Source organism: Carassius gibelio, chromosome A2 (assembly GCF_023724105.1).
Source record: "Carassius gibelio isolate Cgi1373 ecotype wild population from Czech Republic chromosome A2, carGib1.2-hapl.c, whole genome shotgun sequence".
Taxonomy (NCBI): domain Eukaryota; kingdom Metazoa; phylum Chordata; class Actinopteri; order Cypriniformes; family Cyprinidae; genus Carassius; species Carassius gibelio.
The window spans coordinates 26,384,860-26,400,423 of NC_068372.1; the positions used below are offsets into that span (position 1 = coordinate 26,384,860).

Consider the following 15,564-nt stretch of genomic DNA (forward strand, 5'->3'; position numbering starts at 1 on the left):
AAATGGGAAAAAGATTAAATAGCATTTAATTATTCCTGCTTTCAAAAAGGGGCTTTGGTTTGGCCTGGCATCCTAATCATGAGCTTGGACAAATGTAGCTGTTGAATAAATTTTACTGTTGGACAAGCAGAACATTTCATAATCCTATGAAACGTAGCCTAGAGAACAGGCAGAATATATAGCACTTTTTAAAGCTTTTATGAAGTCTATAATTGTTGAATTTGAAGATTACAAACTAATTTAATTTCTCTCTATTTTGCGCAGATGGTGGCTTTGCAACTTCAAGTTAGAAAAAGTCAGTTTCACTGTCGTTCTGAAGTTCATAAGTGCAAATTTAAAACATGTCTGTGCCAGCTCACCTCCAGGAGTCCTGTGTGTGTGTGTGTGTGTGTGTACAAGCACACACACTCACACACAAATAATATGGTGTGTTTGTGGTGAGAAGACTTGAACTGTGATTATTTTCTAAGTGTTGTGGCTCAGGGAGGAGATCTGGTCAGTGTGTGTTTCCCAGTATGAATTATGCTTGGAACAGTAAGCAGCTATGGCAGATTATACCCAGGGTGTGTGTGTGTGTGTGTGTGTGTGTGTGTGGGTGTGTGCATACATGTTCTTCTATCCCGGTGGAGACTTTAACCTAAATACACATTGACTCATGGGGACTCGTGTCACCTTGGGGACCTAAATTGAGTTCCCCGTGGTGAAACAAGTTTATAAATCATGCAGAATGAGTTTTTTTGAGAATGTAAACATGCCTGTAGTTTTCTGTGAGGGATAGGTTTAGGTGTATGGTGATAGAATATACAGTCTGTAAAGTATAAAACCTATTACGCCTATGGAGAGTCCCCACAAGGATAATAAACCAAACGTGTGTGTTGGTGTGTGTGTGTTTGTGTGCAACTATTTATGCATGATTTGAAAGACTAAAGGCATTAACAGTGACCAAATGACAATATTTCTTACACGCATAATGAAACAGCCTCTCTTAATCATGTGTGCTGTCAGAGACACAGACATTTGTTTCCAGTTCTGGCCTTTATTATCTGGAAAAGAGATAAATTTACAGCAAATTGGGGGTTAAGACTCTGAAAACATAAATCTCAGGCTGTTGTCATTTCTGCACTGTTCTCCTTCATTCTTTCTCTCACAGTTTTCTAGTTTGAGTTTAATAGCTTCATAAAAAATGAATTTAAAAGAGGAAATTGGCAGTGGTGTAGAGTTTATAATCTCCTGAGAGTTTTCTGTCCGTCCATTCATCCATTCATCCATCCATCCATCCATGCATCCTGTTCGTTCTATCATTCTGTCTGTCATCCACCTATGATAAGTCATGTAATCTTGTACGCAGCTTCTTTTACAGTCTGGGTAACTGGTTCTGTCCTCAGATTTCTCTTCAATTTGGATTTATGTTCTATTTGTTAAGGTTTGTCTCTAGGAAAGTTTGTTCTGTCTTTCTAGAATCACAGCTAAAAGCATACTAGAGCATAATGAGCTGTTATGTGTCTGTTTTAGGAGGTTAAGTAAGGCAGTTGATGTGTTTTCATTGTGTGTGTGTGTTGAGAACTGGATTCTCTGTAAGGTTTAGGATATTTCTCAGAGCAGCTTTTTGCTGTAGGGGATCATTTCTGAACCAACACTGGCCACATTTACTGTAGATATAAAGCTAAACGGCACTTGTAGAAAAATACTTTTCAGACTAGAAGATGAACGCATCAGATCGAATCAAACCACAGCATAGAATATAATGAAACTCTTTAATCATATCATATTGTTCAGTTTATTACGTTCACAAGTGCCTTTGTCTGAATAGCAGCTGAGCAGTTCAAGAGCTGATATATTGAAAGAATATTTTCGATTACACAGAGTCATCCAGGAAAAAATGTCCTGTTGGAGGTCATCTCCGATGATATCATTGCTGCTCTGTCGCGTGTCCTCAGAGGCTGTTTCATGTTGGCACGCTAATCACGTTAAGGAAGACCTATGGTAACACAGACCTATGATCCCAAAGACATTTCTTTCTATATCTCTCTCCCTCACACACTAGCAGAGTTTTATAAGGAACTGACTGCCATTTTTATGTCATGATTCTGTTTTCTCTCTTGTTTCTACTCCTTCACATTCTGGAGTGCTGTGTATGTTTGTTTTTGTTTTTTGGGGGGGGGGTGTTTTTTTACTTAGTTTTTTTTTTTATTACACTAACCCTCTACTTCTTAATTTATATAGAAAATTAAATGAGAAATTTAATTACATTTCTTAATTTCATAATAATAATTATAATAATAATAATAATAATTAATTAAAATAATAATAATTTTAATTAAATTTAAACTGAATAAAAAAAAATATTCTTAATTTATTAATTATTTTCTTAATTAAGTCTTTATTGTCACCTTTAATGAATTTAATGTGTCCTTGCTGAATAAAATTGTTAATTTATATGTGTAGACACCTGTGGAGACTCCGTGACAGTCGTGCAGTGGACATGCATGGTATCAGGAGGTGATACAGGCCACAGCTGGTGTACTATCTGATTTAAGAGCCTTCAGACACAGCTGCAGAGTTTATGAGCTCCTCTGTGATCATAAAGCTCATGTACTTTTCAAATGCATGATCTCTAATGCTAGGTGTAGATAGACCTGCAGGTGGAGGCTGCATCTCTGCTTGACCACACGTGGGTTCAAGCCCTTAACAGACCTCTTCAGCTTAGGTGACTGACCCCTGCAGCCTTTCATAGTTCAAGTGCTAAAAAGTGTGTTTTTATGCATGTTTGTGTTGTTGTGTCAGGGCCAAATTTCAGAAAAAGTTTTTTTTTTTTTTTTTTTTTTTTTTTTTTTTTGCATCATTGTAGGTCAGTTTGATTTTTACATTTCCTCCATTAATTAACATTAATTTGGTTTGATTAAACCTTGTTTTCATATTCAAATGCCTAATATTTATAATGAGATGCAAGTGGTGGGCAAGATGCTGTGTGTATGGCTTCTTAACCATATTAATAAAATAATATGTGATTTTACTTATTATTATTTTTAATACCACAGTAACCACATTTGTTGATAAATAAATAAGTAAAAAAAAAAAAAAAAGCATATAAAGCCTTGAGTTTCAGATTAGTGTAATGTAATTCATCTTCGGTTCTCTCTTCACAGCAGTTCAGTCAGTGTACTGTTTGAGTAAATGAATTACTCCGGGATATTGGTTTGTTTGAACTCAGAGAGAGTGTCAGCCACATTAAAAAAGTTTACAGCTTAAGTCATTTGTGGATTAATGCTTATTGGAGACGTGAAGTATTTCAAACGATTCAGTTCGATTTGGTGAACTGGTTCAAAAAGATCCGGTGACATCGAATGATTCGTTCGCGAACCGGATATCACAAACTGTTCAAAACTTGTTTTTATATTTTTGGATCAAAATGTATTTTCGATGCTTCAACAAATTCTAACTGACCCTCTGATGTCACTTGGACTACTTTGATGATGTTTTTATTACCTTTCTAACCATGGAATTTATACTGTATAAAGCTCTTAAACTGTGTTCTGAAGATGAACGGAGGTCTTTTGGGTTTGGAACGACATGAGGGTGAGTCATTAATGACATCATTTTCATTTTTCGTTGAACTAACCCTTTAATAAACTAAAATGTTTGTGTGAGAGTTAAATTTGGTGTTATCGATCGACAGTATCATTAACATGGAATAAATAAGAGAACAAAATGAAAAGTCTGTATGAAGACAAATAATAGTAATAATATGTGTACAGGATTGGTATACTTCAAATTAAATGAAAATGTCTTCACAAATTCAAAATAATGTGTGAAGTGGTGCTCTCTGTTGAAAAAGTTTATAAAACGGTCAACATAAATTGGCCAAATGCTTTAAACTGAATAGGTGTAATGTCTACAAGGGACAAAACCAAACAGTTCTGGTTCCCTTTGACGTCCACTGCATTTTTGTCAATACAGTGGAAGTCAATGGGATCTGAAACTGTTCTTTGTATTCATATGTCTTTATCTTTGTGTGTGTGTGTGTATGTGTCCTGGTTCCCTTTGTTATGAGGACCAAATGTCCCCACAAGCATTGTAATTCTAGTACATTTTGAGGATATTTTTTGGTCCCAATGTGGAAACAAGATTATAAATCATGCAGAATTAAGTTTTTTGAAAATCTAAAAGTGCAGAAAGTTTGGGGATAGAAAATACAGTTTGTACAGTATAAAAACCATTAAGTCTATGGAATATTCCCATAATGATTGGAATACCAGTGTGTGTGTGTGTGTGTGTGTGTGTGTGTGTGTGTGTGTGTGCGCGTGTGTGTGTGTGTGTGTGTGTGTGTGTGTGTGTGTGTGTGTGTGTGTGAAACTCATACAGGTTTAGTACAACATGAAGATGAGTAAATAATAACTTTACAGAATTTTCATTTTTGTGTGAACTGTCCCTTTAAGGCTCATTCACACCAAGGACAACAAGAACGATAACAGCAGAGAGGAACAATATCATTGGAATCACTTTCAGAACATTTTTTTTTTTCCAGATATTGAACAATAGCCTCATTTACAGCTAAACAGAACCCACCCAACTTTTAACAGCTTGAGCATTTAATGTGGCAGACCAAAAACTGCAGCTCCCTCTTACAATCAACAGAATGTGATTGTCCATTGGAAGCTAATATAGTTATGGTTACAGTTATTGTTTCTGTTGTGAACTTGGCCGGCTAGCAGAATATTGTAATCTTTGTTTGGAAAATATAGAAAGGTCCTCACTAATACAGCTTGAAAGTTCTGTGTGTGCGTGCATTCATTTCAAATATAGATTGAAATGAGGGAGGGCTGGCAATCCTTTAATTCAGTCATTCAACACTTTGTCAGAATGCACAAATACAATTACATGTAATCGCTTTCAAATCCCTCCCTCTCTCATTCCATCACTCTGTGGTCCCCAGCTGCTTGTCTTTCCATCACGTGCTCAGCCGCAAATTAACAGTCCGGCATGTTCTGTTACGATGCTGCTGATATCATTACGCCCGCTCGCCTGTCAGAGAGATAGATGGAGGAGAGGGAGAATGAGAGAGGTGTAGTGAGGGGGTGGAGGGTCAGAGGAGTGTGACAGGAATATAAAGAATGGAGTATCTACTTTCATGTCCTTTCTTTTTTCGAAATCTGGATGCTTCCTCACCTCATACAGTGTCCCCCAAATATAATCAGACACTTAAAGGTATAATTCACCCTAAAATGGAAATTCCATCAAAATCTTCAAAATATCTTGTGTAAAATATATATATATATATATTTATTAATCATTTGACTTTTTTCAGGATTCTTTGATGAATATATAATTAAAAAGAACAGCAACTGAATACGTGTTAATGTGGAAGAAACAATGAGACATTGAACTTTAGTTGTTTAAAATTGAATTTATATATATATATATATATATATATATATATATATATATATATATATATATATATATATATATATATATATATATATATATATATATATATATATTAGTGGTGGGCCGTTATCGGCATTAATGTGCTGCGTTACTCTTATCGGGCGATAACAAAAATATCGCCGTTAATCTATTCTCAAAGTTGGGTTGGGAGCTGGGTCTATACTAAGCAAGCTATGATGACTTTCACCTTGATATTTTATATAACTGACTCACTGAGGCCAGCCTAAAAAGATGCTCAGGACAGTTGACGGACCACTGCTGCGCATCGTCACGAAAGCTTATCTTTTTCACATGTTTTAAGCCTTACCGCTTAGCGATTTAAACATTAAAGCATCCAAAAACTAGACGCGGAAAAGCTGAACAGAGTAGTTACTCGCGCGCTGTGTTCGGTGCGGAGAGAGAGAGAGAGAGAGAGAGCCGCATATCACGGACAGAGACACTGAACCGAGCTCTCTTCTGCAAAGTTCTCCTCGAAGTCCCTCCTGCACCTGACAGACAAATACTCATCGCAGTTTGAACAAACAAAAAGTACTCGCAGTGTTCTGGTGTTCAGGGCTCACGCAGAGAAAGGCGTCTCAAAACACTTGAACATCGAATCTTATTTTTGCTCTTGTGCTTTCAAATACATACAAAATATGTAAAAATATCCACCTTGGAAATTATGCTTGAAAAAACTGTCAGTTATTTCTTAAGTGAAAGTAAACAGTTGAGGAAAAAAATGGGATGTGTATTATATTGGATGCGTTCATCGTCTCTTAAAGTGACCGCGCCTAATTTAGCTGCTGGCTGCTGTAATGTTAATCCAAGGAAATGAAAATGAAAATCACTCACTGCTCTTGACTGAATTACTTTGTAGTTTTAACAGTCAAACCAAAAATTATTCAGACACCAGATATAATTTTTGATATATATAGCAAAACTGTAATAATGTGAGAAATGTTGAATGTGTCTGAATAAATGTAGGTTTGATTGTATATTTCATTTTTACATTGAAGACTATCCAGTGCTATTTTACATTTAATTATTTGGTTTCTGTACCTTGACACCTACAAACTTGAAAAAAACTTAAACATTGGTTGTGAAACAGGCGTAAGATTGTTTGCACCTTGTGCAACGTGGAATTAGTTTACAGCTTTTTCAAGCACTTTGTGATGCATTTTGGAAACAGGAGATGAGCCCCTTTTCTAACGCACCACCTAGCTTGATAAACCCCTTCTCAAAGACTTACTGTTTGTCAATTTTATTTTTGGTAACACATATTCTGAATGCCTTTGGCAGAATTCAAATGAGCCATTTTAATCTAGATCACAGTGAGATTAATCTAGATTAAAAAAAATTATCTATGCCCACCTCCAATATATATATATGGGATATATATATATATATATATATATATATATATATATATATATATATATATATATATATATATATATATATATATATATATATATATATATATATATATAATTATTGTTTGAGATCAAAACTATTGTTATGTCCCTAGAAAGAAAAGATACTCAAGGCCTGTAAGATTTGCGCCCTACAGGCTATCATGTTGTGAATCAGGAGTTTGCAAACTCCAAAAACTTGCATTCAGAGTGAAGCGAGATTCATCTGGGTCAGTGGAATCACACTTTGGAAAAGCTTTTATTGAAATGAAAATATGAGATGTGAAAAAAGAGTTCAATGAAGCATGAAGAGATAAAATGGATGTGTGGATGTGAATGTGATGAGATTTAGACAAGAGTCCAGTAACAATCATTTCATCCCAAAAGAAAAAGACATTCCTGCTGGAAACCCCGGTGGCCAGTGAACTGTTTAATATAAATGTTTTGCAGTGCTTAATAAAGTCTGTGTGCATTATGCTTTATGCATCATTTGTTTGGTCATTTCAAAAGCATGATTAATGTGAACTTAATCAGATGTAGGGGACAAAAAGGTCTTATTTACAGCACACTGCTCTGTATTTCATCATGAATGTATAAGTACAGACATAATCCCATTGGTGCAGTGTCTCTGGGTTTGGAGAAGCGGTGTAGGTTTTAGAAAGATTAATTCTGACCTGGTTTGGGTTCACCATTATGATTCGTTGTGCTTCTGGTGTGTGTTATGAATGTACAGACCCATAGCTGAATTTATACACTCTTATATCCACTTTCTTTCTGCACAGTCTCTCATGGGTAATGTGGGATTGATTGATGTGTGACCGGGTTACTGGGAGCTCATGATGTCACTGTATTACACAACACTATTCATACTGATTGACTTTCTCTCTGAACATTTTTGCATGTGTGTGTGTGTGTGTGTGTGTGTGTGTGTGTGTGTGTGTGCGTGTGCATGCGTCCGTGTGCGTGTGTGTGCGTGCGTATGTGTGAAAAAACTCAATTCATATTGCTATCATTGCTTTTCATTGTGATAGTACACTGGACAACTGACTATTGTCTAGCTATTTATTTTAAATGTACAGTATATCTGGTAAGTTTATGTGGGGATACATAGCTTGAGCTAATCGAATAAACATAAATATGTCAAGAATACATTTCCCATAGATATAGTGCCTCTTCAAATCAGATTTATTACAATTTTAAAGAATTCTATTCTGAGTTGTTTGGTAAGAAAGCTTGTTTCTGCTATGGGCTTAATAATAATAAAAAAAATTAAAACTAATTAAAAGTTATTTGTGACTTTTTGATATACTATTCATACTTTATTATTGGAATTCTTAGAAAAAAAGAATTGCAAAATATACTAATTATTCCAAGAAAAACCTCAGAATTCTAAGATAAAAAGTCACAGTTACCTTAATTTTGTATTCACAATTAGTCACGTTTTTATTTTATTTTCCTCAGAGAAAAAAGAGAGCTAAAAAAGTTTCAATTAAACTTTTTTGACCTGATGTCAGATTTGTTAATTTGTTATTCATAATTTTATATTTTGGGTACATGAATCAAGTTTACAATAAAAAAGAAATAATCAAATGAGATGAAGTACATGACATTTGTAAAATATACAAAAATAGACTACTACTGCATGCCTATGCAATTTATTTATTATGTGTACGTATTTATGTTATCTGTTACTTAAATATAAATGTATTTATTAATAGTTTTTGTAAGGAAAAAACAATTTAAAATAGAAACAAATATTAAATATATATAAGCATATATTTTTATGTGATATATATATATATATATATATATATATATATAAAGTTTTATATGTAAAATATTTGTCACCTCATTGATTCAGGATATTGATTTTTAAAATTAGGAGTGTTACCCTTGAGCTTTCCAAACTTGAAGAGCTGCTCTAATGATGCTCTTGCCTGTGTGTTTCCAGCTTATTTCTTGGAGCTGTTCAACCGTTCTGAAGCATCGCTCCAAACCTCTATCCAGACCGGGTTTGGACCTCTCTTCTCCCAAAACGCAAAGGTGTTTCAGGATCTGTACTCCGAACTTCGGGGCTACTACCGAGGGTCCAACGTCAATCTCGAGGAGGTGCTGAATGAATTCTGGGCCCGTCTGCTGGAAAGACTCTTTAAAGCTTTAAACGTTCAGTACATTATTGGAGAGGAGTATCTGGAGTGCGTAGCCAAGCAGTCAGAAACACTGAAGCCGTTTGGAGACACGCCGAGAGAGCTCAAGACCAAAATCACACGCACAGTTATTGCAGCCAGAACGTTCGCACAGAGTCTGGGGGTCAGCGGGGAAGCCGTCCGGAGGGTTTCACAGGTAGGAGAACTTCCACTCTCTGTTTCTTCTCATGTTTCCATAATGTTTTGTCCCAACAAGCCTCAGTGTACATAAAGACATTCTGACAAGCTTTTTATTTTTTCACACAGCCTCTGATCACTGCTTCTACTTTTAATAACAGCATACAATGAATGGCATGAGGTTGCTAAATAATCATAAAATTTGCATGTTGGTGTGAGCTATTCCTTTAAACATAAACTATGTTGTGATTTGCTGTAATTTCCTCACTTTACGCAGCATTTCAGCTTTCATGGAGGAAAGGAAAATGTCTTGACACTGGAAATGTTGTCCTGCACTGGTTAGATATTTCAGAGACATTTCCTCCTTAGTATTCATTGCCTTCATAATTCATACCTGTGGCAATGTACAAACCGAACACCTCCTACTAGAGCCAAGACACAAACTGAGAAACAAACGCAGGTGCATGCTGAAGCACTGCAGTAAAAAGTATAGGATCAATGCATCAGGAAACAAAACCCAGTGAACATCCCTGAGGCTTCAACAATCAATGTACATATAAACACACACCTGCACCCACACACAAACACACTGCAGCAAAAGTTAAGTGTCTTTCCAATTAATGCTGACATTAGACAGAGATGCTGTCAATGTAAAGCACAGCTGCTGCCGCCTTATAAAGACCATTTAGTTGTTTGAAATCCTTGGAGGCAAGATCCTGTTTCCTTACTCAGTAAAAGTTCCTGTATTTCCTGACATGGGAAACGAAATGTAATCAAAACCTAAAATGTTCCACAAACATAGGACCACGGCCCTGTTATATTGTGAGGAGAGAGTATCAGTAATGATAGATCAAACCAACCTGACCTCATATTGATATTTGGATGTTAAGGAGCTACTTTGAAAGTGCAAGTTACTTACGGCTTTAAAGTAGTTAAATTCTTTTTTGGTAGAATTAGTAAAATGTAGCATTCTGGGTAAGTCCTTCTCATGATATCCCCTAAAACTTCTGTTATAAAGAAATACTTCACCCGTATTGGTATGTGGTAAGTGTTCCAAACCATGTTGAACCATGCTGATTGATTCCATTTAAGGGAAACTGAGAGTCATTCAGACAGTTCCACACAGACTTAAATACATATTACATTATCACTGATAAAGGATAGATCTTTGATTTCCTTTTGTTGTTGTTGTCCACTCTGGTTCATGTGCTGTTTACTTCTCATTCTTTTCCTCTGCTTCTCTTCTTCATTCCCTTCTCTCCTGAAATCTAAATGAGCAGTGAAGGGAACGTAACTCTGTCTGACCTCTTTAAAGTAAGTCAAGGTTGACAACACAGAGAAACTGCCAGCACTGCTTATTGAAAAGGGCAATGTATGTGCGTGTGTGTGTGTGTGAACTGAGGTGGGGGAATCTGTTTTGTCTGACCAAGAGATGTCTTTTAACCTCATCGTGTAAGTGTGAAAGAAAGCAAGTTAAGGCAAGTCACCTTTATTTAAGTAGTGCCTTATTCAATCCAGCTGGTCAAAACAGCTTAACATGGTTAAACAGGAAAATTATGTTTCAGTGATACAAACATTCAATGTGATGTCATGTCATACACGTATCGGTCTGCGTAGCACCATTTCAAGTCGAACACATCTGAAATAAAAGAAGGAAATGAAAGAATAAAAGAGAAGAAGCACAGCTGGTCTTCCCTTCTTTCCTCTCTAGCCATTCCTGCATTTTATCCATTTTTATTAAGGACGGCGTGTGCTTGCCGTGACTTCAGAAGTAGGCCAGTCGCTGCACATCTTTCTCCACACACTGGGAGGAGTGCAGCCATATTTCTTTCTAATTACTAAAGAGAAGATCGTCTGTAAAGAGAGCACATCTAGACCGCACTGTGACCCCGACCACATACATACATCCCTTATCAGACTTGCCATTTAAGCACAGAAGAACAAGTAGAGCCTTATAAATCAGATGACGGATGGGAAGACATTGGCAAGAAATTTAAGCATATGTTAATGAATGAATAAATCAAGCAAAAGTGGAAACTCTTTTAAAGTACCATGGTATTAGGCTGCTGTAGATGAATAAATAGCATGAGAATCCTCTGAAACACAGGGCTTTTGTTGGATAAGATGAGCCTTGGCTAAAGAGCTGTTACGTGTGAGTCAGGATGAAGAGGAGCGAGAATCCGAGTGCAAGCACAAAGGTTCATCAAAACACAAAAACAGATAATCCAAGCCAAGAACCAGGGTGCAATCCTCACACAGAAAGCAAGAGAGTATCAACTGGGAACACGCATACAGGAACAACGACCGACAAACCACTGAAGCACAGACCTTAACAAGCTAATGACACACAGGTGGGAGTAATCAGAACAACGAGTCCAGGCAAAGGTTTATGGGAAATGTAGTTTGTGATGGAATGGCAAAGAATTAGTAAGAAGTGCCCCATGGTGGAGCTCATGGTCACTCCAGCTGGTGATTGTGACACTAGCAGACGATCGCAGCAGACCTCACAGGACCAGGGGTCTCATTTCTAAACGTTGCATATGCACAAAATAGGCATAGAAATTGCGTACGCATTTTTTTTTTTACGCACATATCGGGATTTGTAAAAAATAAACTTGCTGTAAATATGTACGGACATTAAAAACCATGCGGACGAACGAAATTATTTATTTCCTGGTTTAAATGGAAAGAAACAACAACAACCAAATTTTCATTGTGATCTCAGGCTTTTGGATCCTACAAAATACAAACAGGTAGTATTATCTTACACAGTTTTGCTGCTCAGCTATATTTAGCTTGTTATAAGGATGTTAAGACTAAAATAACGTTGTTGTTGTTGTTGTTGTTTTTTCATTTTTTCTTTCAGTGTTATTAGCAGTCTGAAAACCTAATGTTCTTCTTTATTTCTAATGTCTGATTCTCTGAATCTGCTTCATGCAGGTTATACTAATTTACCCAAAGCAGAATATAATATAATAATCACACAAAGCATAATGAGAGCAATAAGCTCTGGTGATATTTTTAACCATAGTCTGAGCTCTCAAGAGAGCAAGTTATCTTCTCTGAAATTGTCACCCAGTGTTCTGAAATAGTTCAGTGGCACTTCAACTTCATATCATTTGATTGCGTGCCTAGAGAATTATTGTATTGCCGTTGCCTAAATTCTGTGAAACCGACAAGCTGGTGATCTAATGTATAAAGTGAATTTGAAACCCCATTTACAACCCATTTTACTTGTGTAATGTGACATATGTCACCATATTAAAATGATTTAACATTGAAGACTAAAGTACTGAATATATATGTGTGTATATGACTAAAGTCTTCTTGAGGAAGACAACATTTGCCTCCCAGTGGAATAAACTCCATGCAAACAACATACTTCCTAAACCACTTTAGATAAACATAGTCGACAGTAGCCTATTTAAGCTTAATTAAGTCTAATTTAGTCTGGCCTTCTCTGAACTACTTTTGGTTTGGGAGGTTTAGTCCAAGAATGTTTCATTTCTGTCCAAGAAAAATCTCCCAGAAGTGTTTTCGGTTCATTTTGCACTTGTATCCTGTTCAGTTACTCCAAAGCTTTTGATTTGCTGCGCTGTGGTCTGTTTGGTATGTTTTCCTGACACGTATCCCAGCAGTTCCTTCTAATAATCAGGAATCAGGGAAACGTGTGTAATCTGCTCCCTAAGGTCTCTGATTCGGGGTTGAAATTAATAATGTGAGGCGATATAATGGCAACAGATAAAAGGATTACATTAGACACCATTGCTGACATTAACCTCTAGCTATCATAGAATTAACTACACCACTAATTCTATAAAGCCCTTTGTTTTGGGATTTTGGTGCCAAATAGATTCTGGCATATGTGCAGTAGAGTCCTCATTAGGATGCAATGGCTGAATGGCAAGTAAAATACAGGCATTGCAATTTCCGAGTGCTTGTTTTTGATAAACAGATATTTAACTCAAATCTACGGTATCTGTAAATGAACGATGAGTTCATCTCACACTATTTTTTACTGTTCTTTCCTCCATCTGCTGTTTCCTTTTTCATCACGGCAATAGGAAACTCAGATCTTAAACCTACAATGTTTAGAATCTCTAGGCACAAGTTCGGAAACTATGACTCATTTCTGCATATTTGGTTCCTTCGAACAGTTCAACAAACAACTCGTTTATTCTCACGTGTTCCAGTTCAGTCAAATTGAGATTAATGTCACACAAGGTCACGTTGTTGCCTACAGCACTTTTAATAAACATATTAAATATAAGACTCAGATCAAGCACTTGCTGTTAATCTCCAATTAAAGTAAAGCAAGAATCTAACAGATTTTTTATTTTATTTTACTTAGCTAGAATATAAAAATGCAGAAAGAAATGCCACCAGAGATAAGCAGAGATGTATATGTCCTTGAAATATGAAAAATAAATGTGAAACATGAAATATGGCAGAATTAAATCAACAAACGTCTCCCAAATCTACATTTGCAACTTCATTATTTTGACAAATCAACAAATGATAGGTTATATTGATTAGATATGACTCATTGCCTACATTATAGCACCTGTGGAGTTACATAACCCATACAGACAGAGATGCTTTAAGATAACAATTTAATATTTGTGCCTTAAGCATAGAATATAGTTCATCTGTCTTAAGCAACTCCCCCTTGTTTTACATCAGCCATGATTTTTCTCATTAATAGTGATTTGAACAATAAATAATACTGAAATTCATATTCTGATGAATATTCTGATTTAACATGTTAAATATAAATATCATTCTTAATTAGCAAAATTTGGAAAGTGCTTATATCAACCTCAGTATGAAATGCCCAGACCAATTCAGTGAGCGAATGGTGAATTCGTGGTTCAATCATTTGATTTCAAGATTGCTGAACGTCCAGAGTCCAAGAGTCCAAGAGGCTCCCAAACGTGACTCCGCTGTCAGAACTGAGCCGTACACTGAGCAGCAATCTCTCTATATCCTGCTCTGATCTGATGAATCACAGATGCTCAGAGGCTTTGATGTGCCATATTATCCTACCTCAACTTATTCTATCTCTCTGCTTCCCTCTGTCACACTCTGTCTTGTTCTCTCCTCACTTTCCCTCCCTTCCTGAGCTTCCTGCGCATCTTCACACATCTTTTTTTCTCTCTCATTCACTCCATTTGTCTATTCTCTGTATCTTTCTCATCTTATTCTCTCTTCTTCTTCTTCTTCTTCTTCTCTTCTCTCCTCATTAAAGAGTGTGTGCTTGAGTCATCCTTCGGGTAACAAGCACTGCCAGGTCTCCCTGAAGGGTGGTGTGCGTATGTGCTGTATGTGTGTAGGAGTCTTTTTACCTCAGTCCAATTCAGTTATTTATGTCTCAGCGTGTGACAATAATGTATTTCTCTCTTGATGCTGCTTATTTTCACTATGAAGTGATGATATGTGCCTATTAATATCTAGAGTGACGTAAATCTGCTAGCCATGTCATGTGGTGCCTTTCAATCACATTTGATGTCATAGCTGTCATTATATACATCAAGAAAGAAGAAAGAAAAAGACTATATATATATATATATATATATATATATATATATATATATATATATATATTAGCAAAATATGTTGATTCATCCTCAACCAGAATTCAAACATTTTTCAGTTTTTATCTAGGATTAATAATGGGCAACGGAGTTTTCTTTTATCCAGCTGAACGCATGTGACAGAACTGTAGCTCAGCATTAACTGCACTGATGTCATCTGGGGTTACTTGTCTGATTCTATTTGAATTTAAAAGTAGAGTTAACAATGAAATGCAAATTTATTCACACAGCTTGTTTATGTGCCAAAAGGACCCACCACTAAAAGTCCACAAGAGTTCTTTGCTCTCTGAAAGACTCCTACTCGATAACAAAGGAATGCATATGATTGCAAATGTTTCATCATCTGATTGCAATAAAGGCTTTGATTGAAAAATGTTAAGAACCGGTTACCTCACACAAGTCGTTGCAATATACAGCTGTGTACATTCATCTTTGTGAAACTGTGTCAAAGTTGCTTGTCACAGTCATGACTGAATGTTTCATGCGGCCTAATGCAGTTAAGACACAGAAAGAAAATGGGTAGATTTACATAAATCAAATGTCACGCTGACTGCATTTTTATTTACACCTAAACAAAGACTAGACTTGGCTCCAAAATCCGTGAAATTCAATTTATTTAAACATACAAGCAAATGTCAAGTTTTTTCTCTCCTATCCAAATTACTTTTCCCTAAGGGGCCTTAAATGAATCCCATGCTTTGACATCAGAGGGGCGGAGGTTTCTGATAAAGAGGGAATATTGTGAAAGATGTCTCTGACCCCATGGAGGTTACTATCAGACAATGTGTAGAAAAGCTTCATGGGTAT

At 36.2% G+C, this 15,564-nt stretch overlaps 1 protein-coding gene across 2 annotated transcripts in view; it reads left to right on the top strand.

The window, feature by feature from the left end:
- The window catches only part of LOC127935162 (glypican-1), a 54,449-nt gene that overhangs the window by 32,565 nt on the left and 6,320 nt on the right, over positions 1-15,564 (top strand). For both annotated transcript variants that reach the window (XR_008147998.1, XM_052532797.1), the window contains exon 3: positions 8,791-9,182. Coding sequence is in view for 1 of the 2 variants with exons in the window: in XM_052532797.1 (XP_052388757.1) it covers positions 8,791-9,182 (392 nt within the window). In the remaining variant the exon portion in view is untranslated. The remainder of the gene's footprint in view (positions 1-8,790; positions 9,183-15,564) is intronic.